This window comes from Falco biarmicus, chromosome 6 (assembly GCF_023638135.1).
Source record: "Falco biarmicus isolate bFalBia1 chromosome 6, bFalBia1.pri, whole genome shotgun sequence".
In the NCBI taxonomy this organism is placed as follows: domain Eukaryota; kingdom Metazoa; phylum Chordata; class Aves; order Falconiformes; family Falconidae; genus Falco; species Falco biarmicus.
This window is the reverse complement of record NC_079293.1, coordinates 59215584-59242533: the sequence shown is the minus strand read 5'-3', so window position 1 is coordinate 59242533 and position 26950 is coordinate 59215584. Positions and strand designations below refer to the sequence as shown.

At 36.9% G+C, this 26950-nt stretch overlaps 1 protein-coding gene across 1 annotated transcript in view; it reads right to left on the bottom strand.

The window, feature by feature from the left end:
* TRDN (triadin) overlaps positions 1-26950 on the bottom strand; it is a 235333-nt gene that overhangs the window by 21585 nt on the left and 186798 nt on the right. The window contains exons 27-36 of the mRNA XM_056344821.1: positions 19933-19959; positions 18855-18902; positions 13464-13508; positions 11786-11803; positions 10042-10089; positions 9165-9185; positions 5074-5100; positions 3979-4014; positions 3729-3773; positions 2766-2801 (exon numbers count right to left, since the gene is read on the bottom strand). Coding sequence (XP_056200796.1) covers positions 2766-2801; positions 3729-3773; positions 3979-4014; positions 5074-5100; positions 9165-9185; positions 10042-10089; positions 11786-11803; positions 13464-13508; positions 18855-18902; positions 19933-19959 — 351 coding nt within the window. The remainder of the gene's footprint in view (positions 1-2765; positions 2802-3728; positions 3774-3978; positions 4015-5073; positions 5101-9164; positions 9186-10041; positions 10090-11785; positions 11804-13463; positions 13509-18854; positions 18903-19932; positions 19960-26950) is intronic.

Here is a 26950-nt window from a genome sequence, read left to right as displayed (position 1 = left end):
AAATTCTTCCTCCTCCCTCCTCTCCCCCCTCCCCCACCAAAAAAAAGTGCTAGCTTAGTATGTTCATATAAACAGTGTTCTGACCTTGCTTAATGATAATTTTAGTTTTCCCAGAGGTACAGCTTCTTTGATTGGACAGTAAGTATAGGTGTTGTCATGTCCAAGAAAGTTTTAAACCTCTAATAATTTATGAGGGTAAATGCAGGAGTTATGTAAGTCTATTTATGACATATCTATTTACATGGAAGTTAGAATTACTGGTTTGATTTTTCAACTTTGAGAATAATTCACACATTTCTCTAATTTAACAAAGAAATTTATATGGTATTAATATAAATCTCATTATTTCTCACTCTTCGTGCTCTTTCATCACAGCCTGTCTTTATTTCTGTCACATTTGCACATCTGTGGTCTTAGATAACAGCATATTAAAACCATCAACCTCTTCAACTAGCTGTATGACAAATGCAACACATTGTTTCTCTAGCTTTCAGCCATGAGGACAGTTACAAGGTAATTACAATAAACATAATCAACTTTTGATTAATTTTGATTTTCACAGTCTTGTATAAGTAGACAGGTGTTCATACAAAGGGTATGGTAGATAGTCCTCACCACAGAACTGAATTTGTACACTCTTCAAATTTTACTCTTCAAAAAGAGTACAAAAACCTGCTTCTGTGTACTTGCAAATATATTTGTTGTAAGAAGAAAAAAAAATGGAGTTCCAAGAATTCCCATTTGTGGTTTTTTTTTGCTGTGTGGGTAAATTTCAGTCTGGGTACAGGTGTCAGTTTTGACATTTAGGACAGGAGAAAGAAATGAAAGGGATTTTGGGTAATTGCTAACAGCTCTACAGGGGAGTGAAATTTAGTGTCTACTGCACTTATCACCATTGTTTACAAAAGATATAGTACTGCTTAAAAATCTGTTTAAATGTGGAGCATTCTAAAAAATTGAAGAGATATACAGCTTTTAAAATTGCTTATTTTTCTCTATCTGATTAAGTTTTAATATCAGGGAAATGATGAAGGACTGATAAAAATCTAAGAACACATGATTCTACACTTTTCAGCTTTTGAAAGCTGAAAGAAAATTTAGTATTTAAATTTTTAGATTAGCTTAGAATGTGCAAATCCTTTTATATTCCCGTTTATCAGCAAAAAGTGCTGGTATTCAGTGCACTGGGGAAAACACACTGGCTTCATTGCAAACAGAACAAGCAAAAGCTATCAAGGTCCAACTCAAGTGTACATGACCTAGGATTTGGTTTCAATTTTTGAATTCTCAGTTTGGGCAAATACCAAAGAAAAAAATTCATAAAGAGAGACCACTTTGATGTTCTTATGGAAGCCTTTCATCCATTTTCTGAAAAATAATGACTTTTCAGTGGACAAAGAATAAATTGAAAATACTTATGTAGTAAGTATTTTTTGCAAAGCCAGTTATGAAGAACTATATGCACAGAGCTGCTTATGGTTTGGGAAACATCCATTGTGCAATGATAATGTACAATTAAATTAAGCAATCATAACAGTTACTGTAAAGTGAAAGCCACAATAACACAGTTTTTGGATGATGTAAACTTTGCGGGAGTGTGGTGTGCAGGAGAAAGTCCAGTGGCAGACAAGTTTTAGTCCATTCCAGTTTTACACTGAATTTAGCATTTTTCTCCATAAGATAATTATTTTCTCTCCTGATAAAAACTTTGGTTTAACTTACTGGTTATTTATTATGATTAGCACTACTTCGGATGCTTATCTTAGAAGTTAATTTGCATTTCTCTTCCTTGATATCAGATCGTTTTGTCCTTGTTTTATTCTTAGCTACTTTTTTAATATATTCTAATATTTAAGTTTATACATACCGACAAATAGGTATTTAAAAATAAATAGATACATATAACTGCACATACATTACACATTTTATATCACGTGTGTAAGACTCTAAAGCATTCTACTTATAGTAAGTGGTAAAAAAATCATATGCAATGAAATAGCCTGGATGGTTAGAGGTGAAATTATTTCCTCAGTAGTTTAAGACAACAAAGTTGCACTGGGAGGATCCATAGTAATACTTGGTTCATATTTTCTGTGCAAACCAGTTAAACCTCACAGATGAGGTTAAGGACTTTGATTCTTGTCTGTCATGACTCAGTGCAGTTCCACTGAAGTCTCAGGGATTAATTTATACTAGTAAAGAATCTGGAATATATTTTTATTTTTACTGTAAACTAGGAAAAACATGGAGCTAACCAATAAGACAATGCAGGGAGATTTCTTTCTGAGATGCCCTACCCTTATTCATCTTTTTTTCAAGGAGGATTGGGCCAGGGGGCACGCTGTGATGGGAGACAATATTTATTAATGTGAGAGAAAATAAATTGAATGTGCTTCTCTTTATGAGGTTTTGTTATAGAATAGATTTTCTGTGAGGAGCATATGTTTTGTTTAAATAATGCACTTCCAAATTAATTACAGGACAATTGGTTCATCAAATAATTAGCTGAATATATGTTTAAAAGTTTAGGAAGTGGTAAAGCAATACCATTTAAGCAATCATTCTCCACAGGAACAACATTTATGGATTTAGTTTACCTGGCTTGCCTCACATCTCATCCTCTAGACTTGAATGAGAGATGTGAAAAGAGAGCAAGTGTGATCTTTGAAAAAAAACAACAAACCCACAACCAAAACCTGAAAAACAAAAAGGAAAAACATGGAAGGAAAAAGGAATTTCCTTTACAGTAAAGTAATATCATGTACCTGATGTCAGATTGTGATGTTGTGGAACTTCTTTAACTGGTGGGAGAAAAAGAAAAAAAACATAGATGTTAAATTAACCTACAGTTTCAGGCCAAAATATTGAAATAAATAAAACCCACGCTAATTTCTTGGAATGAACTCACAGACAGAAATCTCTATAAACCAGTTTTTTTCTTTAAGCATGACTTTCTTAGTAAAATATTTAAACATAGAAATATTATGTCTGGTAATACCACTGAAGCAAATGGCTTCTAGATACTGGTTTAGCAAACTTGTACCTGTACACCTAACTGTTATTCTTTGAAGGTGCAGGACCTCAATATACAATGTTTATATGTTAGTCACTTTAACCAGTATAGAGAAGACATTTATGTCTTAGACCACTAAATAAATTAGTGTCACTTATTACTATTAATTATCTTTGGAGGTGTATCAGAAACCATTTCTCTGTCTGCATAATCAAGGCAGTGCGGCGTCCAACAGGTTAGGATATAGGTGACCATGAAGTCTATCTTATGTGTGAAAACCACTTCTTGTTATCGATGTAGTTATTCTACAATATAAAGCTGGTGGTCTGAAGCATCATACAGGCTATAGAGATGAGCTTTGCACTACCGCCCTAGGGAGCATAACCGTTAGATATGTGGGGATGCCTCATCCTGCTAGTCTGTGGGTTTAGTGCTGCAGGGCTCTGTAGACAGGCTAATGCTGTACCGGCCAGGAAGGGTCACACACCGGGCACCACCGCAGCCAGATTTGATGTGCTGGAGTAATCCTTGATACTCAAATGCAAAGGAGACATTGTGCATTAAATTACTGGGGATTTCTGTACAATTTCATCATTTTTGCTTACTTGCACGTATCTAGAAATACTAACAAAGCTTCTTTTTCCAATCCCATGGAAAAAACCCCTAATGTTTGCATTTTCATTGCTGTTTGCAGAGTTTTAAATCCCTTTATTACCTTTGGTTTTTTCATCTTTCAGGTGTTTTTTCTCAACTTGTTTTTCTAGGAAGGAAAAAGTAGCACAGGTCAAGGTTTGTAAATCGACTGCTGAATAGATTATTACCTAGACTTTTCAAGTAAAATTCTTTGAAAATTAACACAGATCTTTTATGGGTTGTTTCAAAGAGCAATACATGCAGATTGTAATCTTATAGTATCTTAATTGTGATCTTCTACATATATATCCACACAGAGAATAAATTCCTACCTTCTTTTTCCTTAGCTGTCTTTGTTTTTTTCATGGCTAGAAAGATTTGCAAGGAAACAACATTAAGTGACAGGCATCAGAAACATGGAGCTCTTACAGTAAGTGCATTACAAAAAGCTGATCTCCCTAGTAATTTTCCTGGAATAATAACTGTGGTAAATGTGTCTCGTGGCATGTATACAATGTATCTAATATTCCCACCATGGCTGCTACCCTTGGTGGCAGTAGCAGTTCTGGGCTTTCTGAACAGCCATTCTGAGTATTGCTGGTTGCAGAGTAGTTTGGAAACTCATGATACAGGCTTTAGGCACTAGAATTCTGTAATTCCTTAAGTACTGTCAGAATTACCTAATTCGGGTGGCCAAAATGCATCAGGAAGTACCCCTCTCCCTATTGCCTGCTTTCTACGTTCTTTCCCAGAGCAATCTCAATTGCCTGAAACAAACAAGAAAACCGCCCCAGGATATGGAGCTAGATGGACCTTTAGAACCAGCAGATGTGACGATTCTGAAGTTCTGCAGCAGCAGATTCTGGTTTATTTTGTGTAGTTTATTTTTCTCTAATTTTACATTCACTTAGAATATGTGCTTTTTTCCTTTCAGCATCCTTTTCCCCAGCCCGCAAATACAGAGGTTTGGTCTGTGACTCCATTCAACAAGGCAGATTGAAATTAAGTAAGGTGTATTGCTTCCGGCATCTGAGCCCATTTCAGTATTCCCTGTTGGTTACAGCAGAAAACTGGCAGGCTGCCTTCTATTTGTTCATTTGCACTTCAAATTATCCAACCAGTTGTGATAAAAGCTTTGTTCGAAGTCTTCTGGTGCATGTGGTACCTGATTAACACTAGCTTGTTCAGTGGTGATCACCTGTGTCTGGCTCAGCAAAACATGCTGCCAAAGATGAACGGTGGAAATAACATCATCAGCTGTTCAGAACTGTCTTTGGTAGAGAACCGTGTCGCTACAAAGCTGTCAGTTTGCCAATGCTAGTTTACATTAGCATTGTTCATTGTTGATGAACAATATGTATTAATCAACACTGGTATGTTTTCATTAATTCTTTCCATAAGACATATCAGAGAGATGTAATACTTACCTGCTGTTGGGATTTCACCTGTTGGCTCTCCAGGAAAACGATAAATGAAGAGGAAGGGGGGGGAGGAAAAGAGCATGAGGTTCAGTACCATGTTTTTTCAAGGCAAGTAACCATTTAAATAGATCTCTTTCATCTGCAACTTCACTGCAGGATATTAAATTGCAAAGAAATATGCCTTAACAATGGGTGCGTACATGGAATTTCACACTGGAAGGTGAAAGTCTCACTCTTTGAAGTGCTATAATCCAGCATGCAATGTTTCTTGCAAATGCAAACACTGTGCCAATCAAAGCTTTCCAGCAAGCAAATATTTAAATAGAGTTATTTTTAAATGTGCATTCAAGGTTATAGCTGACTATGCTATTTTGAAAAAAATGTATTCAGTTTAATTTCTGCCTCTCTTTCCTTATCATCCACACATCCCAACCAAAGACTGACACTGACCTTGAGTAGCAGGCATTCACCCCTGTATACCTGTTTCTTGTGCATTATCAGTTTGCCTTGCCTTTAAAGAGTAAAAGCTCTTGAGAGCTGGAAAAAAAATTGACTACATCTTTGCACAGCACCTAAAACAAAAGAAGCATATATTCCTGTGCTATAATAGTACCTGTAATAGTTAATGAAAATTCATCAATTCAATGGGATAGAAATTCCCTGGTGTAAACCATCATGACTCTTTTCAAATCAAAGGAATGAATTAAATTTTGTTTTGGAATCCAAGAGTTTTTTACCCATTGCTACTGCATTAGTCCCAGTTTTATTTCAGAACACAATTTTAAGTAAACAGAATAACCTCACTAGCCAAGCAAAGCCTTTATTCCTTGAACCCAGAAGGGGATAAAAAAGGAATAAGCTCACAAAACATTTCAGGGACTCCTTTGATTGAATTATCTCTGTATTTTCCTCACGCTGAGTTTTGGCTTCAGATGAACATGAGGGTCTTCAGCTCACACCAAGGTGAAAATGTTTCAGTCTATGCTTTTTCAACAGGAAGACCGAGCAATTAAGCATGATTTTCACTAACACATCCCAGTAAACTTTCATCCAGGTCTTTGTTTATAGGGAGACTCACAAAAGTTAGGGCTCAATACTTAGGCATCACAGGCATTCAGCAAAGACCAGTTTTGCTGCTATTAAATGATGACATGTTCAAGCCATTTAATATTTGCATTTCTGCTTGACATCATGCTCATAGCTGCTGAAAGCTGATGCATTACTGCATCCTGACCCATTGATTAATACCTTTTCTCATTTTCAAAAGGAAAAAAAAAAAAAGCAAAAAGAGATTTGTCTGAGACACTACCTCTAGGAATGGGGTTCAGGGTCATGCTCTCACTCCTTAACTGAGAGGTTGTCTGACTGAGGGTTCTGGACTGGTCCAGTTATATGCATATATCCTAATTTAGGATTAATGATTGCACCTTAGACAAGAAGGTGCTGAAAGACTGTTAACCTGAAGGGTAGTTAGTTTGACCCTCTGGTATGTAATATAAAGGCCTTTTTGTCCTCTCAATGCATCAACAAACTTTCACTTACTCTGAGGGCTTGGGCAACATTTTACCCTTATCATGCAACTTTCATTATAGAACTAGATGGGAAGAGAGTTTGGCCAATGCTTTTCTTAAAGTATCAGCCTACATGTTCTACCTCTTGATTGCAAAATGTGGTTTGGTATTACTTCTTGTATGAGGAACACCTGCCACCACTTTGGTCCGCTGTTCAAAGTAACCTCTCACAATTTGAGAGTCTTTAGTCAGTATGCAGGGAGTAAATTCCGAGTTTCATTACACGTCCAAATTTGAAACAGCATCAATTGCTGTCAAAGACCCTCTTGCATGTTGAAACAGAAATAGTGAAAAATGGGACAGTTTACTAATTGCTTTTATAACTGGGTGAGCAGTTATGTGATGTTTAGAAGCCTGCTATGTTAAACCACGACAGCAGGTTACTATAAAAGTGTATTTGTTGTCAATTTCAGAACTTTTCAAACTCAGCCTTGTATTTCTGTTATAACCTGTCATTCACTTCATGACACAATCTCTCTACTGGTTTAAACCCTGTTTACTTTTACAGTAAGACTGCACAGGGTACGATGTATGAAGAAATTTGGCCTAGGATAAATGTACGGATTTATTTTACATTTCTGCTAGACCTGAACTCCAAAATCAGTGAATGTTTTGTGTCCATGGCTACATCTCATACCGAATTACATGATATCTATGTTCATATTTTAGCAAGTATACTGAACACCTGGCTGAGAATTACATGAAGCAAAGCTATGTAGAGCTCTAGAAATAAAGAAAGCAGTGATCCAACTAAGTATTCTTCTTTGAGTGGAAAAAGTAATTTAAAATAGATAGCTCTGGCGTTTGAAATCATGAACTAGATCTGTTCAAGGATGGTTAGGTCAAAATAAGCAGTGTAAACAGAATTACTTTTGTATATGATCATAGGTCTGCTTACTATTTTAACCTTTTATTTTTTTTTCTTTTCTTTTTCTAAAGGCATTGTTAACCTTTGTAATCATTTCAAGCAGCGGGATATAAGCTCAAGAATGTGGTACAAACATCAGTCTGCAAAGGTCAAAGGAAGGCTCTTCTTTATATTAACAATATGCCAGGGTAATATTGCTTTTGACAAAAAAAGCATTACAGGCAGTGATTTGGGGTTAAAATGATCCTTATTGCAGAAAGCATGAGGAATTAGTTACTTAAATCTTTGATAGTTCTCTAATAGTAGACAGTGCCATCAGTGGGTCTCTCAGATAAAGCAGTGCAGAACACATAAAATGTCAGTGAACAGATCCAGTGAATACAAGACCGAACAAATCTGAACAATGGAATCAAACAGAGGGACATTTACTTAAAATACTGGCAAAAATGGAAACAGACCCACCAATAGCTTCAGAGGCAGTAATAGTTTTGCAATGATAACTTGAAAACTGAACACAGCAATTCAGCATTGCAGGAGATCCTTCAGTCTTAGCACATTTCAGATGCTTTGTGTTCCCCTTTTCCCTTTGGAGCTGGGGTTCAGAATAGCACTGTGTCCTCTGGCAGGTGTTTAAGAGCAGGTATTCATCTTGTCTAACTTCAAGCACCTAACATAAGAGACTAATTACAAAGCTTAATGGATCAGTTTGCCTTGCCTGTTGTCTGTTTCTGACCTGGAGCAGGAAGAGGTCTATGTCTCATGGGGCTTAGCCTTGGTTTTGGATACTCTTTGTAAATTACTTTGCATCAGAGTAACACATGGTTTAGTCTTGATGTGCCAGGTACAGTACAAAAAAGAAAACAGAGATCCTGTGCTAGGGAGGCTACAACGAATTTATCTGTGAAGGTCCATACTTCAACATTTTCACAATTCGAAGCAGGCAGTGTAAACGCTGCCCTTCTGGTTGTTGTCTGAATGTGATTTGCAGTGTGTAATGTGTAATGACTCGCCACAATGAAGAAATCCCAGTCTCTCTTACTGACAGAAGTCTTACTGTCCTTAACAAGGACATTATCCAATGACTTCAGTGGAAGTCTTTGTTATGCAAGAAATTCCCTTTGAATCCTCCTTAAAACTAATCTAAACTGGAAATATTCCTTTCTCTTCTTTAATTTAATTTAGTTTTGTATTAAAGTAGGAAAAAGAAGTGTATTGAAACAAAATCAAGCACATGGTTAGTGAATTAATCAAATAAGTAATTTCCAAATGGTAGAAGTAATGAAAATGTTGTCTAATTCAGTTATGCTACATGCTATTTTGTTATTTTTAATAAATAATATTTTTGCATAAAGATAAATCATGTGTCTACACTCATCTAAAATCACCAGAGCATCAATTATGCTACTAACATAATTTACTTTTATAAAAAGTAAAAAATGCAAAGAGTTTGAATGCTGCAGCTTCACAATATTAAATTATAAATGTACTTAGTTTTGGTGTGTTCAGCTGTTACTAAGCAGACGGAGTACAAGAGTCCCTTTAGTATAAGCAAGAAAATAGCATTATCTAACAAGACAAAATTGCACAAATGCAAACTGAGACAACATGCATCTGAAAAGAAGGTTTATATTCCATAGGAAACAAGACATGACATGTACTTGCAGTGTTTTTCAGTTTGACTGGGAGGTAAAAAGAGGAAAGAAAAATGGTCAGAACAGTGAGGTGCAGCTTAAATACTGTTATGGTGGAGAATGGCTTTATTTGTTCTATGTATTTACTGCATATCAAAACATATTTTTTACTAATATCAGAGTAAATAATAACAATCTAATGATGGATAATAATAGTAGGGCTATTCTCATCCACACATGATTGCTGTGCTAGAGTTAAGGATGTATACCTATGAATAAGAATTTTAATTCTTCACTTATTTCCTTTCAAGGAGAAGCATGGAGGAGGCATTTTTCAAACCCATGATGATTGCTTCACAGGAAAACTGCACAGTGCTGCTTCCTATACCTGCACTAATTTTGCTCTATCTTGTACAAGTGAGGCTGCATAGAAGCTATGATATGCAGAGACATTTATCATAGATGATGGATAGTGCCAGTGTCATGATCTGAATAGTATTTGTATAATACCTCTTATGGATAAAATTAAACTATTGATGGTCTTGAGAAGTTGACTCATACAGGAAGACTCTGAAGTTCAGATGGTAGATACCCACAAATAATTAGCAAAATGAAGCCAGTTAAAGCAAGCAGTTTCAGAAAATGGTTCACATTCTTTGCTGGCATATCTTCTTTGACATTGGTGGAATTACAGAAGCAGAAATTTGACCTTTGATATACATATAATCTTAAAATGACATCTGGCATTGCAAATACATACCGTGCTACCTTAGCTATGGTGTGACACACCAAGGCCATTCTATACTGTAAAATAGATCACAGGACCATGATTTTGACATATTTTGCAATTTTTTTAAATGACAGTTCCAAAAGTAATGAATGTATAAAATGCAGGAGTGCTTACCTGGTTTTGTAGGTGGAACATTTTTTTCATGTCTGACTGCTTCATGCTCTAGATAAAAAGAAACAGCATAATAAAATTGCTGTAATGCTCTAAGTTACATTGTTTATGTCCTTTTTTTTTTTCTTTTTTTTTAAACTAAGGATTGCATGTTTATTTTTCAGGAATAAACATTCATTTTATTTCCCTTCATGCTGTTATTTTGGAAAAAAGACACAGGACTAGTTATTAACAGATTATCCCCTGAGGGATCTGCCACCAAATAGCCAAATTCAGTAGTACTGCACATAGCTCCACACATATAGCTACTATTAATGTTACTAAGAGTTATGCATGTACCTTGAGGAAGGAGTCAGTTAATAGGGGCTCCCTTCAATTTCTGAAATGTAATTTGTACCTAGACTCTATTCTTGCTATTTGAAAGGAGAGTACAGAGCAAACTCAATAACCGTTCACTCGACTTTTATGTTGCTGATTCAGACATACATGAGCTGAATTCCCAAACATCCTATTCCATATGAATAAATTATATTTAACTGTGGAAAGTGAGAGAGAACTAGCACTGCTTGGTAGGCGATGTATCTTCCCCCCACCCCGGCTGTTCTATTTCATAATTATTACTGGGAAAAAAAGGAGAATTTATGTCAGCTTACTGGAAATGGAAAGGCTGAAGAAGCTTTGTTTTAAAAACAAGTTCTAGCACTACATAATTTACACAAAAGTCACACCTACTTAAAAGTAATTGAAGGAAACCTACTCCACAGATTTCATAGCACAGTAGCGGCTATGCCAAATGGATGCAAATAGGGGCCACAAAATATTTTAGAGCTGAGGAATCAATGGACAACTATGTTGGCCTTGTTTTCAGGTGGTTTCCAACAGTTAAAAACCTGCATCAGTTGCTTTTTGAGCAACAAGGACACAAAGGTGGGCTGTAAAGTGGAAAATGCTGAAAATGAGAGTAGACCCTGAAAAAAGGGCAATGTGCCTCAGCCCTTCTGCTACTGAGATGAATAACTGAACTCCTAGAAACTGTGATCTCAGTTGAGATACATGCCTGGCAATGCCAAGATGAAGACATTATAGGGAATTTCAAATAGGAAACAGTTTCATGAGGGTATGAATTAAAACTTATATCCATGAAGAATGATATTTTTCTCGGATCTAGGCTTTTTTCAAGCTTGGCAATATTTGGGGACTTAATTGAATTCTTATTTTTTTTACTTTTGCGGTTTATCTTGCATGCTGAAGGTAGAAAAGATACAGAAAATTAACAAACAGGCTGCACGGGAAGTTAATGTATGGACTCTATTCACTTGTTTTTGACTGAGATAAAATCTAGACTTAGTTGTACTAAAATACATGGATAAGAAGAAAACGTGATGATGTCTTTTTCTCTTTTTAATTCAGCAGGACTATTTATCCACCCCAACTAATTGTTAACAGTGGTTTCTAAGAAGCTTGTCACTCCTGTATTAATTTTTTGTTTTAAGATTTGTGATATGAGAAACATAGAATGAACTGACTTCTGGACTGAAGCAACTGGTTATGCCACACGGACTTTTAAATAGCAATGACAAGACAATGTGTTACATGAAAGTAAAGGAAGGCATGGTGATAAAGACACTATAATTTTAAGCAAAACTAGAAATTGCTAGGGGAGAGTTTCCATATGTTAAAGTCAAAAAAGCCACACATATCCAGCTATTTTACAGGTTTTTTTCTGATCAAGGTAGGTACCACATACTTGCTGGCTTTGCCTGGACTACAGAAGACAAAAGAAGGTAAATTGTGATATTTAGATATAAAGAGAAAAGAGATTCTACTTTTTTTCCTTTTGACATTCAAATATTTTTATGGCAGTCAGTTCTCACTTGTTCTTAGCTTCCCCCACTGAATGCAGCACAGCATTCAGGTTCCTAAAATGAAGGTTGGTTCTAACATTTTTCTAACTGCATTTTCAATTTTATTCCAATAGGAAAAAGACTTGGCAAGGGCATGACTCTAACAAATCCTTCAAAAAGTAGTAGTCATGATACTTCTGGCAGTTTTGTTTCCAACCAGTGCTAAACCACAGTTTGAGCCTTCCAATTTTGCTCAGAAACTTAAAATGAAACATAACTGACCCTAAAAACAAAACTGTGAATTTTGGTGTGAAAATCCTGTAAACTGAAAGATATAATTTCTTCCTTCTCCAGACTTGTGTTTGCATATCAGTAAGTCATTAAACATTCAGGTTAGAAATATATTGAAGTATTGTGCAGTAATTTCTCCAATTGTATTAACAGATACATAATTTATATGATTTTGAACAAGCTAAAGCAGTTTATGATCCAATAAAAACTATTAAAACAGTGTTTTTATTGGATAGAGTACTGTAAAACATCACTTCATAGTAAAATGTTAGATTATCGTGAAAATTCTTATAGAAAGCAATATAAACCCAGAAGTTACATGAATGTTCACACTTAGAGACAGAACCATACTATTCTCTATAACATCTATTCTACTACTTCAGAGAAGGTATGTATAAAATAAGAATAGAAATGAGGTAGCAACCAGCACCATTCAGCTTAAAACAGAACAGCATTTTATTTTGTTGAAAATATTAATCATTACCATCATTACCATCATCATCAAATCAAATGAAAATCCGTAGTTGACATGATTGTCCAAGATTTGGCAATCTTTCATTTTATGTTTGGATCAAGGCTAGCCCTGGTAGAAATCAAGAGGTTTGATACCTAGAAAAATCCTTCAAAACAGCTTTGTGTGGACTATCAGTGATGATGAGAATGTTTTAATTCTTTGGGTGACCCTTCAGGGCTTCTATAGCAGTCAATTTTACTTGAATTTTTCCTGTCAGCGTTATTGCTACAAAACCTACAAGATCTAAATCATAGAAAAGACCCAAAGACTTAGAGGTTAGTTCCAAAAATATTTTCCCCAAAAGAAAGCCAGTTTAAAACCAGTCCAAGTTCCTAATCCAACTGATGATTTATCCTCCTGCATCACTCCTTACTTGGACACTGGTGTCTTTGCTGTAAATTCAGTCACTTGAAATATCTGAGGTTGAAAAAAACAAACAGCAAATGCCTACAAGGATACATACAAGGGATAATTTGAGAGATTTGATTTACAGCTACACCTCATTTCATTAGTCCAGCTCTGACAGAAAGGCTGCAACAAGCAGATGAAGAGCTGCAATGCGTCGACCTGTCTTTGTCACTGGAAAGACTGTTCTTAGAATGGTGTCTGCAATTGTCACTCTGCTGGATTTGCTCTAAGAAAGTGTTACCAGTCACATAATTTAAAAAAAAAATTTGCAATGTGAATGTACCACATTAGATGAGTACTGGATAGTGTTTAAAAACCCCTCTTCCCCCCTCCATCCCCAAAATCAGGAGAGAATGACTTGGTCCTACCTGACTTCTCAGTGGGAGCTGTCTTTTGTTGTTTAGTTTTCTCCTCTGTATTGTGAAAGCAGCATTAAAATTAAAAATTCACCCTGTGTTAGCATAGGTACATATAACTAGAAAAATATTTCCACACATGATATTATACATATGGTTCATGATGACAAAATAAATGCACATCTTTAGCATCACTATCCCATTACACCAGTGTAAAACAGCACACATGCATTATGACTTGTGACTGCATGGCAAGATCATACTCCATGGAAAAAATCAACTAGGCCTAACATATCAGCCACTGGAAAACAGACAGATAGCTGGTGGTGTCTTTCAGGCAGGCACTCAGATGGAAAATATATTCTAATAATACAACTATTTTAACTTTGTGAACATCACCTTCCTAAATGTCTAATTCAAAGGTTTGGTATCACACAACGCTGAGAACATCTGCTTAGATACTGCCTAACTGCAAATATGAATGGATGTATCCACACGTGTCTACACGCTGAAGATGAGAAAGGTACAAAAACCCCCAAGCACATGCTAACTTGCAGAGGTATATCCACATGGGACAGTTCCAGTCTGAATGCCCATTCATACCACCTGCTACTGGACAAGCTTACACCCACCTGCGTATCTGCCATAAAATCTTAGAGCTGCCCTGGGTTTCTGCTAATCTCATGAGAAAAGCTGTCCAAGTTCACATGCTCTTGAGCTGCCTGTGGCTTTGCTCAGCACAGTTCTCAGGTGACATGGACCCATTTCAACATCAGCCACCAGACCTGAGCTGCCTGCCCCTCCTCCAAGTAAGCTGCTGGTTGAAACTTCAGGCAGAGGCACAGGCAGGACTGCACGTACCGATCAGGTGGTGTTTGACTTAACTGCCCAATGGCCCTGTCAGGTGGGAATTGGGATGTTTCTTTTCAGATCTTTACTTTGCCCAATTTGGTTGACTTGACCTTTGCCCTTCCCGATCCTTTCATACCTCTACTCCAATTTTCACTCTTTTCCCACAACTGAATTCAAATCTCTGTCCTAATCCTTGCCTTTCAACATTCACATACACCACTACTTTTTTTTGACAATATGTTTAAGGCACGTTCAGAATGTATTTCTCCTTCTTTTTGCTGACGGACACAGTTGGCAGCCATGTGCCTCTGGCCCCTTACTTTTCCCCCAAGACCACTGTGAGGCATAAGATTGAAGCTGAGAATGGCTGGGTGGAGGTCAGGTCTGGCAGGGATGTCTTGTCCCCTGAAGCCATTCAACTCGTCTGAGTACTAGTTATCTAGAAACCCTCCTGGGTGGTCTGTGCGTGCTCAAAGCTGCTTGGTTCCTGAATATCAGCAATGACTCCAGCCTGACTGTCAAACTTGTTCTTAAACGAGATGGTGGAGTGGAGGGAGTTACTGGGAAGGGGATGGGTGGCTAGAGCCACCTGTGAATTATCAGATCCCTTGTTTACCCACCACTATGCCTATGTACCCTCAAACAGTCAGCCTCAGGAACTGCAGCTCTTTTGTGAGGGCTATTTCTCTGGAACCCAAACGTTCAAGTTTGAATGCTCAATCCTGATCTGCACTCTGACTAAATACGTAGACAACACAGTATTTAGAAGAGCAGACTGTTAAGTGGTCTCAACCTACTTGACATTTGCTTTGAATTTAGCATGTTAATTGCCAGAGGATTTTTTTTTTTTCTGAGGGCAGAGAGAAGGTTTATCTTCTCTGTACTGATTTCTTTTTAACTTGGCTCTCAGAGATTCCCAGAGGTGTACACTTGCCAAAGAGGCCTAAAAAGACATATATCAGTATGTCAATAGATGGAAAGACAGCCTCATTGCTGCACAGTCCATATTCCTCATCCATAACACAGCAGCATCCAGCAAAGCTACAGTGCAAGTACGGTCATGAAATGTACAGCAGTTGTGGTTTGGGTTTTGTCTAGCTTTTTTGGGTTTGTTTCTAAAAGAAAATCAGTACTGGTGGGAGAAAATACAGGGAAGGGTAAAGCTCCATGGTTACTGATCTTTCCTATTCTTTGGAAATAAAACATAGCCCTGCATTGCTATGCTTTTCAGTTGTCATCTGGTAGGTGGTGATTTAATTTCTCTTCACTTGTATTACGTTTAGGGCTTTTTCCCCCCCTTACTCAGCTATTGTTATTGTCAGCTTCTTATGAAAGCAGTGTATTAAAAAGATCTCATCTCCATTTCATGGCTGTCTGAAGTTAGAAATGTTTTCAGCAGTTTGAAGATGCAACCTGTTGAGATAAAGTATCCTCTTTCTGCTGTTAGGTAAACTTCAGCATATAACAGTGAATGTCACTAATTTAGATTGGGATATTAAGTTTTCCATGTACCGATACACCCCCACCCCCACCCCCACCCCCAGCATGCTGGCTTTAAACATAGCACCTATACCATCAAATGTCAAGCAAAGTTTGAAAGGTTTGGAGCTTCTCTTTCTTTAGATATTATCCCTGCTCTTTTGAACACTAAGATATCCTTGCTTTTTCTAATTCTGTTGAGATTTTAGAGCAATATTTGCTCTGTAACTCCAGGAGTTGATGAAATAAGTCTGTGAGTGGGTGGCATGTCTGATCCATCTAAAGTATGGGAGAGATTATTTATCAAAATGAATTTGCTCTTGAAAACAGAGTGTCTTGGACAGGCCTGTGGATTTACATTCATCTGGGAATAAATACAGTAATTCTGTGCTATTCATTCACCTACCTATTCTGCAACTTAAGCACAGAGCAAGTACTGATCTGCTGATTCCAAAGGAGGACACCCTGATGCATTTACTGGCAGATCTCCAGGAGGTGACTGTATGGCTTTTTCCTATTATTTTCTAGCCATTGGTTGTTAGAAGAAGGAAAACTGAAGGAGTAGATTATCAAAATTTAAGGACAACACTCTCTACAAGGGAACATGCTTTAAGACATCAGAAAGCTTCACAAAATCCCCAGATCCAGTATAAAGAAAAGCAATGAAAAAAATATCTGATGAAGATAATACATAGTATTTTGGCAAGAAGAGAAGTAACATTTCCAATTTTCATGCATTTTTTGTTGACTATATCATGAGTAGTCAGGAAAAAAAATAAATTTTAATATCCTCATAAAGGTACAAAAAGTCCAAAATACTTCTTTGTGAATATTTCAGAAAAATTCAGATTTTGTTCTGATTTTGAATAAGCCCACAACTGAAAGTTCTGAAATCTTTCATTGCAGAGAATTTCTTTCCTCTGCAGAGCTCTAGTTTTGCAGCACTACAAGCATTAATATTCATTTTTTTCCTGATGTATCTAATTTAAATGGAAAAATATAAAGCTCTGAGCATTTCTTTATGTATTGCAGGCATTTTCAGAAGAATACTTCAGGGATGAATTCTCTTACTTTACTTGCTTTCACACACATACAAAACCGACTCTCTAATTTAAACATTTCCCTACAGAATAAATATATGTTCTGAAATTCTCTAGTTTCTCAGTCACATGATACTTCTAAGTCTGATGACAAGAGGCATAGGAATAATAGTTTGAAGTTGTCTGAATGAACGTGAAAAGGGAGGCCACTGCTCTGTACAGTCTGAGGCTTTTATAGTTTAGTCTGCTAACTCAAGAGCACTCATTGGCACATGGCAGACAGAAGTTGGGGAAAAAATACTAGTGATTGCAAGTTAGTACTTCCGGTCATCAACAGAAACTCAAAACAGCCACTACTCTCCAAAGGAACCATTAATCACTGCGAATAGATTTTTTATTCTAAAGGAAATTTAGCCCAACTTTTTTTTTTTTTTTCTTCCCTTCAAGAATTTAAATTCCAAGGGCTTTAGTCTGGAATATACTGGAGTATAGTAGAGTAAGCTCCTAATCAGTCCAATGTACTGGTTTGTGACATGATGCTCTGATGTTTGCAAATGCCTCATCAAGGAAATTTATTTTTATGCTGCTATCTGGATGAAATCAGGCTGATTGTGCAGCATGACTGATTTCATTTTGCAGGAAAGGTGAGTGGTTGTGCCACCTGCCCAGGCAACCCACTGTTTGGCTACCACTGACCCCTCCCAGGATACACAGAGCTGGTTAAGGTGGCTTCCTTCCTAGGACATTCATGGCTTGGCTGAGCCCACCTGCATCCATCTGCTGGCTGAAGCACTCTGCTAGCTGTTAATACACAAAAAGTGATCAGCAAAGTAAAAATAAACACCCGCCCCCCCCCAAAAAAAAAAAACAAAAACCCACAACAACCCAATAAACACTTTGGCCTCTGCCTCTTTGAAGGCTAGAGTGAGAAACATAGCTTTTTTATTCTGTTGTTCTCTGTTGACTCAAACCCAGTAATGCAGCTTCACTAAGTCAGCTACTCAAGGCTTGCAGGAAACCTCAAAATGTGTATGGAAATACTTAACTTACAAGCAGAATATTGTATTATAAAAACAAATGAGAAAAATAGTAAATGCATAGGAGAAATTGTTTTCTTTCAAAAAAGAATTTGGGGAAAAAAAAGCATAATGGAAAAATGTGGCCTGCCTATCGTTGAACACATGTGGGTTTAAGTAGTTAATCCAATCACTTATTCATGAGCACTTCATTTTTACATGAAGCTCAAACAGCAGCACTGCCAGTAAAGGTTGGTGGGATGCTGATACGTGCTTTTCAGTGTCCACCCCATCTGGTAAGACCACTCAGGAGAGATGTAAGCAGAGCACCAGTAGCTGAGTTTTCCGTGAGGTTGTCCTCTCAGTCTTGTTTCTTCACACCAGACCCAGCTGCGGATCCCTGAATGCCTTCCTCCTCAAAAAGCATGAGCTGCAGAGCCCTGGTTTGAAAGAGGGACCCCTGCCCTGCTCACCTCAGCCTGTTGTCACTCATTAGTTACAGTTTACCCGAATGCACAGTCAGCCTGGGATTATTATTAGTTTTTTTAAATTGTTCATCTCCCGTTCTGAGATTCAGAAACTGGAGGCTCCCTCTGTGCAGGCTATCATGTACCTGGTGAGACTGCAGCTCTTCCTTTTTGGGGACCAGACTCAGTTCATGTAACGACTGGTTTACTGAAAAGGCTGAGATGGAGTAATTCCCAGCATTTTTCTTTGATGTACTGAAGGGCAGTAAAGAACTCCTTCCCCAAACTCTGGAATATGGGTTTCGCTAATGCTTTATAAGCCATACTGCACCAGTGAGAGTCATAGAAACTAAAAAAAAAACTGTGAAAGCTGAACCCTTTTAGGTAAATTTCACCCCCATTTTTCTTCCTCTCCCAGACTCTGGGAAAGTCAATGACACAAAGCAAAAAACCAGTACCTAGATCAAGAAAGTCTCCCAGTTTTGCAAACCACACATATCCTTATTGAGTGGAGCCTGGAGTAATTGGAAATGAAATTGCCAAACCTACCTGGCTTAGTCTGAGAAAGCACTTTTTCATGTTTAATGCGTTCATGCTCTGCAAGTAAGAAGAACCCCTACATTAAAAGGCTTTTTTAATTTTTAGAAGATTTTAAAAATATAAGGTTCTCATTATGATTTGTCTTTCATATTCACACTAGAATTGAGAATTTTTTGAAAATATTTTTTGAGAAAAGCATTTAATTATTTTTCCCTAAAATATAAAAATAATGCCTAAGATTTTTTTTTAAATATTGTTTAAGGAAGCACAAAATTAAATTCTTTGGTTTTTAGAAATATCATAGAATCTCTAAAATTGTGAAATGCTTTCACTACTAATTTTGATTGTTATCATCTATCTTCTATATAGAAAATTTCTCCTTGATGTTTAATATAGAAAACATAAAAGTATTTTATTACAACAGAAGTGAGGTTGCCTCATATAGGATGGCAAATAAAAGTCAGTGTACTGCATAAAGAAAAAATAACTTTCCATATTTCTCTGTTAGCCTGGATCCCATAGATATATTGTGAAGTAGTAACAATAATAAATAATATACTGTATTAAATTATAAGCTGTATGCAATTTTCTGCTATTTAAAAACAGTGTGATATCCAAACCTCAACATTATGAGACAGAAAAAAGGAAGCTATGGCCTTTCAGAGGAATGTTAAAAATATGTTTCATTATGATTTATAACAGCTATGTCTAAACTGTGTAGCAGGTGAGGGCTGCAACATACCAAGTGATAAATCTCTCTATTGCTTGGATCAGAGACATAGCCAGAGAAATGCACAGACCCTTCCTCGTCTGTGCGTCCCTTGATTTTTTTCCCAGTGTGAAGCTGCTACAGAGGCACAGGGCACAGGTGGGTCTTATCTCAGCCATAATTGGAAAATGTTTTCCACTCAGACTGGGACCTGTGAATCACATCTGGTTCTGCATTTACAGAGTCACTGAAAACTGGTCTCATAAGTCAAAATTGTGTTGATGAATCCTATCTAAAGCTGCCAAAACTGACAACATAAAGAAATATCTTCCTCCTACAAGCTAAAGTAACAATATTCTTCATCAATTTGATACTTACTGTGTTCATGAGGTTTCTCTGAGGTAGCTAGAAGTAAACAAAAAAGGCGTATTTTAATATTTTTCTGACTGTAACACAGGATTTAATGCATTTATTCATGATATTTTTAGACATGTAAAATAAACATTCAGTAAAATCTATATTAATATATGCAACAGTTAGAATTGTCTTATGTTATCCACCCCAAACATCTAACTGGGACACTTAGTTAAGCAACACAGGTAATGTAAATTCCTCATTTAGCCAATATTTGATACAACACCCCTGGAAGGCTCTGTGCCTCCTCAGTAGGCTGAGTTGCCCTCACTAAGTGGTGACCATATATCAAACATAGGGCAACTACCTTGCTGAGGTGCTCAGTTCAGGGCCCACTAAGAGACGGGACAAGTTCAGACCATAAGTTATCCAATACTGGACAAAAGCAGACAAATAAGTTTAGGTCGAGTAAGGAAATGACACCTAGGGCAGTCTAAATGCAAGACCTAATGAGGTCAATGAATTTCAGATGGATTCAATGATTCTCCAAGGAGCAGACTTATTTGAAAATGTAATTAACATAATTAGGGCACGTGTAAGCAAAAGGACTCAGCACTTCAGTGCCACAGCTCCTAAACTTCATGCCATTTAATTTTCCACTGTTTTCCAGAAAAAAAACAGACAAATCTGAAAACAGAGCTAATACTTTCCATGGACCTTAGAACATTTCTCAGATAAAGCAAGACCTCAGGGAGCTGTACCCAATGCCATTATTGGTTCTACAGAAGGAAGTGAAATGTCAAGACCTAGCCCACCAGCTGGATTTTTCTCCTTGACTTTCGCAAGGCAGCTGTTGTTTTTAAGATAACGAAGGCTCTACCACCTGCATGTAGCAGTCTGCTGTGTGTGAAAGAGTGTAGTCCCACGGAGACATGTAGCAGTGCAGGGGATGAGCTACTTTTGCAGGCCCAGCAACGCAAGCAATAATTCTGTTGCTGTGAGCTCCCAGGCTGTGATTCACTGAGCTCCCAAGTTCCCACTCCGGGCAAAAAGTAACTGCTGTGCAAATGGGTTTTTGTTTTGCTTGTCTTCCCTGCAGTATAAAACTGCTCCCATTTTATATCCAGCTTCTATTTAATCCAAGTTGTTGCTGTGCATTTATGGAGACAGCAAGTGGAGATGACATGCAGAGCAAAGCAAAAATAATGGAGCACTTTTGGGGGTAATAGAGAATAAGGATACAAATTAAGTGTATATACTGCTCCTAAGTGAGGAACCAGAAATAAGAAACAGCAGAAAAACATGGAACATATGACAAAGCCACATTTTTTATCTCTATGTGCATAAGAAAACTGGTAAATTTAAGCTCAACTGTTTTGCCTAAACACCCCAAAACCCACAGAAAATAGTACCTTAGACTCTGCAAGCTTAAGTAAATTCTAGTGTAATTGTGTATCCACAAAATATGTCTGAAATTTTTAGAGGGAATTGATTTTGTATTGTGTCCAAAGACGCAGTGAGATATGCTCATCTAGCTATGAATTACAATTAGCAAATCAATTTTTAAAAAAATAATATACCTGAACTTCAGAGGCTGGAATAATGGCTAACATATATCACAGAATATTGCGTCACATCACACTTTCAGTGACCTCTAAAAAATGATCAGAGCTAGGCCACATATGAACGTTATTAAAGACTCTTTACTGACACTGCTTAATGAATTCTACAATCTTTTGTTATAGCATCCTTATCTCAAATCTGCAATTTGTTTTAAAACACTAAAATCAAAACAAAACCATTGTGCCTTAATTTCTAGTGAAGCCAGTGCAGTTATTTCCCTTTTTCTGCTGATGAATGAGTCACGGAGAATGTTTAAAGCAATAGGAACTCAGCCCAGGTCCGGTCCCTCAGGTTTAGGAAGGTATCTGTGTTGCCCTTGTCCATGTTTTCTGTGGAGGTATTATTTAGCCAAACTCGTACAGTGTTGGTATCCAGTCAGAGCTTTAACATTGAGATTGTTGCTATCAAAGTTTTGCCTAAAAGCCCAGCCTTCTTTTTCTGCTGTAACAGAGATATTTCTACCACATATTTTGATGAAATAATGAAGACCATTCTAAAGTTAAAGGCTTTCACAGGATGTGTTGGCTACTCTAAAACATATCCATCAAAAAAAATACTGAATTTTTGAGATTGTCTTTAGGCCATAAACATTTATGTTTTGCCAAATCTGCTAACTATAATTTCAGTCCATTCAATATCAATTCTATCCTTCTTATGTGTTATATTATCTCATCAAAGATGTAATTCAAATGATGTGTACAGTGAGCAGAAAGTCAAAAACTGAAATCCCAAGACCCTTAGTTTCATTTTTACAGCATCATGTGTCTATAACACAAATACCTTGATTTTTAGTCAGCGAAACAGGAAGAAGTTAAAAGCTAATTGTCAATTACCTAGTCAGAATTTCCAGAATATTTAATGATATATTGTATGGTATTTAAGCTTAAGGGTGAGAAGTGAAAGACTGTGCTCTGCTGCCGTCACTCATTTCATGTAGTATCTTGCACTGAAAGTAAAGCAGGTCTGTTTAAATTTTGTGTTTAAAAAAATATTTCTTTATACAGTGCCTAAATAATCTGTGAAACTCCATGCTGCAAAACGTGCAGATGTTGAAAATTTTCATGATTTAAAAAAATGATTGGGCAAATTAGAGAAAAATTTACCAAGTGCTCTTAAACATGAAGATACGGTTTCTGGCCTAGGAAGTTCCTGAGCTGAGATCGTGGGAGGTCACAAGGCAACCTCTGTGTGCCTGTTCTATTCCTGTACTCTTTCCTGGGTGTTTGCTGGCTTGACCATTGGTATAGAGGGTGTTGGGTAGGTGAATTCTTGATCTCACTTCCAACAGCTGTTCAGATGTTATTAACTAACAGGAAAACCTGTTGGGTAAATAACTGCTTATTGTTCACAATGTTGGAAAAATGCCAGTCTTAAGTAAGTGCTTCTTTTTCATTTGTTTTGCACTTAAACTATATTGGGGGAGGATAAGGGTCAGATATAGATCTAATGAAAACAGATGGATCTTTGATGAAATACTTAAAGCTATATAAGATCTGAACTGGATCAATGGAATTATCTGGTTCTACCCTCTGCAAAAACATTTTTGAAATGTCTTTTGTTGTCATTCTAAATTAAACTTGGTAACCAGGCTTGGTAGTTAACTTGCTGTTTTTCACACTCACTTCAATTTTTTTCCACTCTTGCCTGCTTTTCTGGATGCCAGAATGGTATTAATTATATACGGCATATTTTTGTAAATTAGCTTCTTATATGGGTTCAGAAAAGAAGTTATCTGTTTTATGAACCATAAATTGGTGAGGCTAAAAGCAGAACGTGCTTTTTTGTTGTAAGATGTTGATATAAGTTGTAAGATGTCTATTTTCCATCTGGATAACAGTCATTTGCTGTTCAGACAGCAAACACATTTGTGAGCATGCACACTCATAAGAAAAGACTATGTTGTGCAGGAAATGAAAGCAATGTCAGAACTATTGGTGTTAGTGAAGAGTACCAAAATAATAATACATGCTGTAGCTGAGAAAATTATACCTAATTGGATAGTTACATGTGTATCACAAATAAGAAAGTTACTTTCCATTAGGCTAAGTAAAAGCCTGGTTCATCTTTCATTAAGGAGAGCACAAATACTTTTTAATAGATTTTCGAAGGGACATTAGACAAACACATCCATGACATTACTCTGTAACAATATCACAGGCCAAAAGAGGAATCAAGATCAACAGGAGTCTTTTAATGGAATTTTCAAGATTTGTGCCTTAACCTTCCAGTTTCTACATCATGATGAAGGATAAATCTTTGATTTTCTTATGCAAGCTAACTAAGTCTATTCTCCCTGAAAATGAACTCCAGGCAGACTAACTATTTGGCCCTTCGTCATAAATGGACATTCCTCCTCCAAAATTCAATGGGAATACTGTAGTCTGCATGAATTTAAGATGACACATCATTCTACCTAATCACCAATGTGCTGTTAATTAAGGTTGAATAAAATGGTTTTGTTCTAGTCATTGTAAGGTTTTTCAGACTGTGGAGCAACTGTGTTATTAAAAATTCAACCAGGAAAGAATGTATTCCTTATTTTAGGCCAGTTCAGAACGTCTTATGTGATAATAAATTTGGGGGGGGGCGGGGGGGGAAGGATTATTAGGATTTACAATTCTGTTAAAGAGCAGCTCTCCACCTTTCTGAAGTTATTGTCTGTACTCTTTGCCACTCAAAGGAGAAGTCAAATGTTCCCACAAGCTTTCTAGATCAGCAGACCTGATCCTTCATATCTGCCCATGTCATACTCAAGTCCAGCTGGCTGGCTGAGCAGCTGGCAGACTGGCTGTGCAGAAAAAGAGCCTAATGACCATGTGTCTAAAAAAATGACTCCTCACAAAACAGATTTGCTGCAGCAAGCTTTCTGTAAAAAGAATGGCTTGTGCTCGCCCTGACCCTGCTCTACATTAGAAAATTGCCTTGACAGTGTATGGCCAATAGTTACCCTATGGATATATCGAAGCAAAGAAAGCAAGAATGTAGTGGTGGCATAAATAGGGGAAGCTGGTGTATGATTACATTGAAGTGTGTGTTGTGCAGATCTTTACAGGATCTCTTCATTGCTTACAGCATTCATTTTACATTTCTGGTTTACTTTAAATCTGGCATTTTCCAGGATATTTGGCCAGGTTTCTACACATTAAGAAAGTGTTATCCAACATTAACATGACAGGTATGAAATACTAAGTGATTCATCTAAGGCTATCTGGAAGGTTTGCAGGGAAGCAGACAGAGAACTTGAACTTACAGCTAGTACTCTCGCTCCTATTCATTTGTGGGGAGTGCTTGTCTGGGTCTGTGCAGCACCATAGACTTCCTCGGAACACTGTTTCAGCAGGACTCGTGTGACTAATGAAGATGATACGGTAAATGGTTAAGGCAAACCCTCCTAAAATGCTGTGGTTTGCCATTATAATTAATAACTAACCACTGATATTAGACCCTGTAGGGTATTCATTTGCAACTTTCTATTGCTGCTTTCCACCAAAAAAAAGTGTCAGGCTGCTCTCAGAGTTCCTTCTGCCTTATTTCTATTACCAGAGCAGCCTGGTCCAAGGTATCTGCCTTCATACAGTTAGCATGTTTGTGTCCTCTCTTTGGTTTGCCTTATACTTTGGGACTGCATAGTGAAGAAGTAGCTGATTCTTGGTTTGGGGAGATTTTGCTGTTGTTGTCTAGAAAAATTTGTTTTTTAAGACTTATTTTTAACTGGCAATTCAAGAGTACTTTATGTAACTGGGAAAAACAAAAAGCAGGTCGGAAAGAGGAGGGAAGGGAGAAACTTTAGCATGGCATAAATGTAGTAGAAATAGCAAAGAAGTACAGACATTTCCAACATTTTAAAATTATTTTTAATGAGAGGAATTGCTTCAACTTGAATCTGAGATGCATGCCTGTAGGGAGCATTAGTAATGATCCCAATCTTTCTCTGTTTCCCAGTTTGTGAGTTAAACAATAGAAATGCACTGGGAGATGTAAGTCTTGTTGAAACAGCAATCTTGCATGATAGCACTGAAAGCTAATGTCTTTAAAGTACTATAAGTCTTAAAATCCCAGGAGGACAAATCTTCCATCGACGGAGCTGGAAAGCATAAAATTTCAGTCAAGTGTAGATGAGGTACATATACTGCATTAATGCATTTCATCTTTAGGCACGTGTGGCGAAAGACCTGATGAGCTTCTCTCAATATCATCCTCAGCTTCTGATGTTTTCATGTGCTCTTCCCTGAAATTGCGGGATGGGAACATACAGATGAGGGACAATATGCTTAACAAGCTTTCACTTTTAGAAGTATCAAGTTTACGTTTGCATATAGCTAAGGCAAAACATAGCCAAGCTCAGCCCGTGCTTTATTGCAACACAAATTACTGACTCATAAAGGGTAACTGAGTGAAATCGGGCAGCCTGAGGTATGTAAGATGTTAGAGTGATGACATATTTTTCTGAATATTGACTTTAGTTCATGCAAAAATAGTGTTGTTCATTCTAGATAAAAAATTGGAGCCAAAAGGAGCACCTTTTGCAGATGTTAATATTCACTAATAGATTAATCTTCAGTCTACTTCATAATGCCTGTTATTTGTGAAAGGTGTCAAACTAACCCCCGGGATCCAGCTTCCATGAAAATACTTCAGATATGAACTTGGTTGAGGTCCTTAGCTATGACTGGATTTCTAAAAGAGTAATCATGGTTGAATATATATTTGCATATTTTATTAAATAAATGTAAAATAATAATCATTAAGACAAGAATAAGATGGCCTCACAAAAATCTAGAAAAGAAGAATTTTGGAGGAAAGATTAGTTGATATTAGGAGTGGAAAACAATAAAAAATAATTAGCTTTTGAAAAAAATGGACTTTTCCCAACATGCCACCCAAATTAAATGGTGATTAAAGCAGAGGGCTAATGACTAGCTTCCAGAGGCAGAACATCCTGAGCCATCTTCGTTCCTCATGAAATGCTGCTGATCACTGTTTTTGCTTTAATTACAACTTTGTAAGAGCACATTTCTGAAAATGATGTCTGCATAGATAAAAAAGGAAATGTAGATTACCACTAGAAGAACTGTTCATTCTGGAATTGCATCTGAATAGAATACCTCTGAGCATTCATTTGCAGACATCTTTGTGAAGAGCATTAAAGTAATAGTTTATCCCATGTGGAAATTTTTAGCTGATTAACCATGTGTTAAATGGGTATCCAGATGTTTAAGCATATTATGCTGATTGACAGGTGAAAGTGTTGCTGACATAATGCCAATATACATGTGTTACACCTAACTTATAGCAACAATATAGGCCACCAATTACATAGATCAGTTTCCTCAGAAATCACAGCTGTTTCATAATCATTAAAATACTAGTTTAACTGTCTCCATTTTTTGGTAGCAGGGGCTGAATAAATTACTGTTGT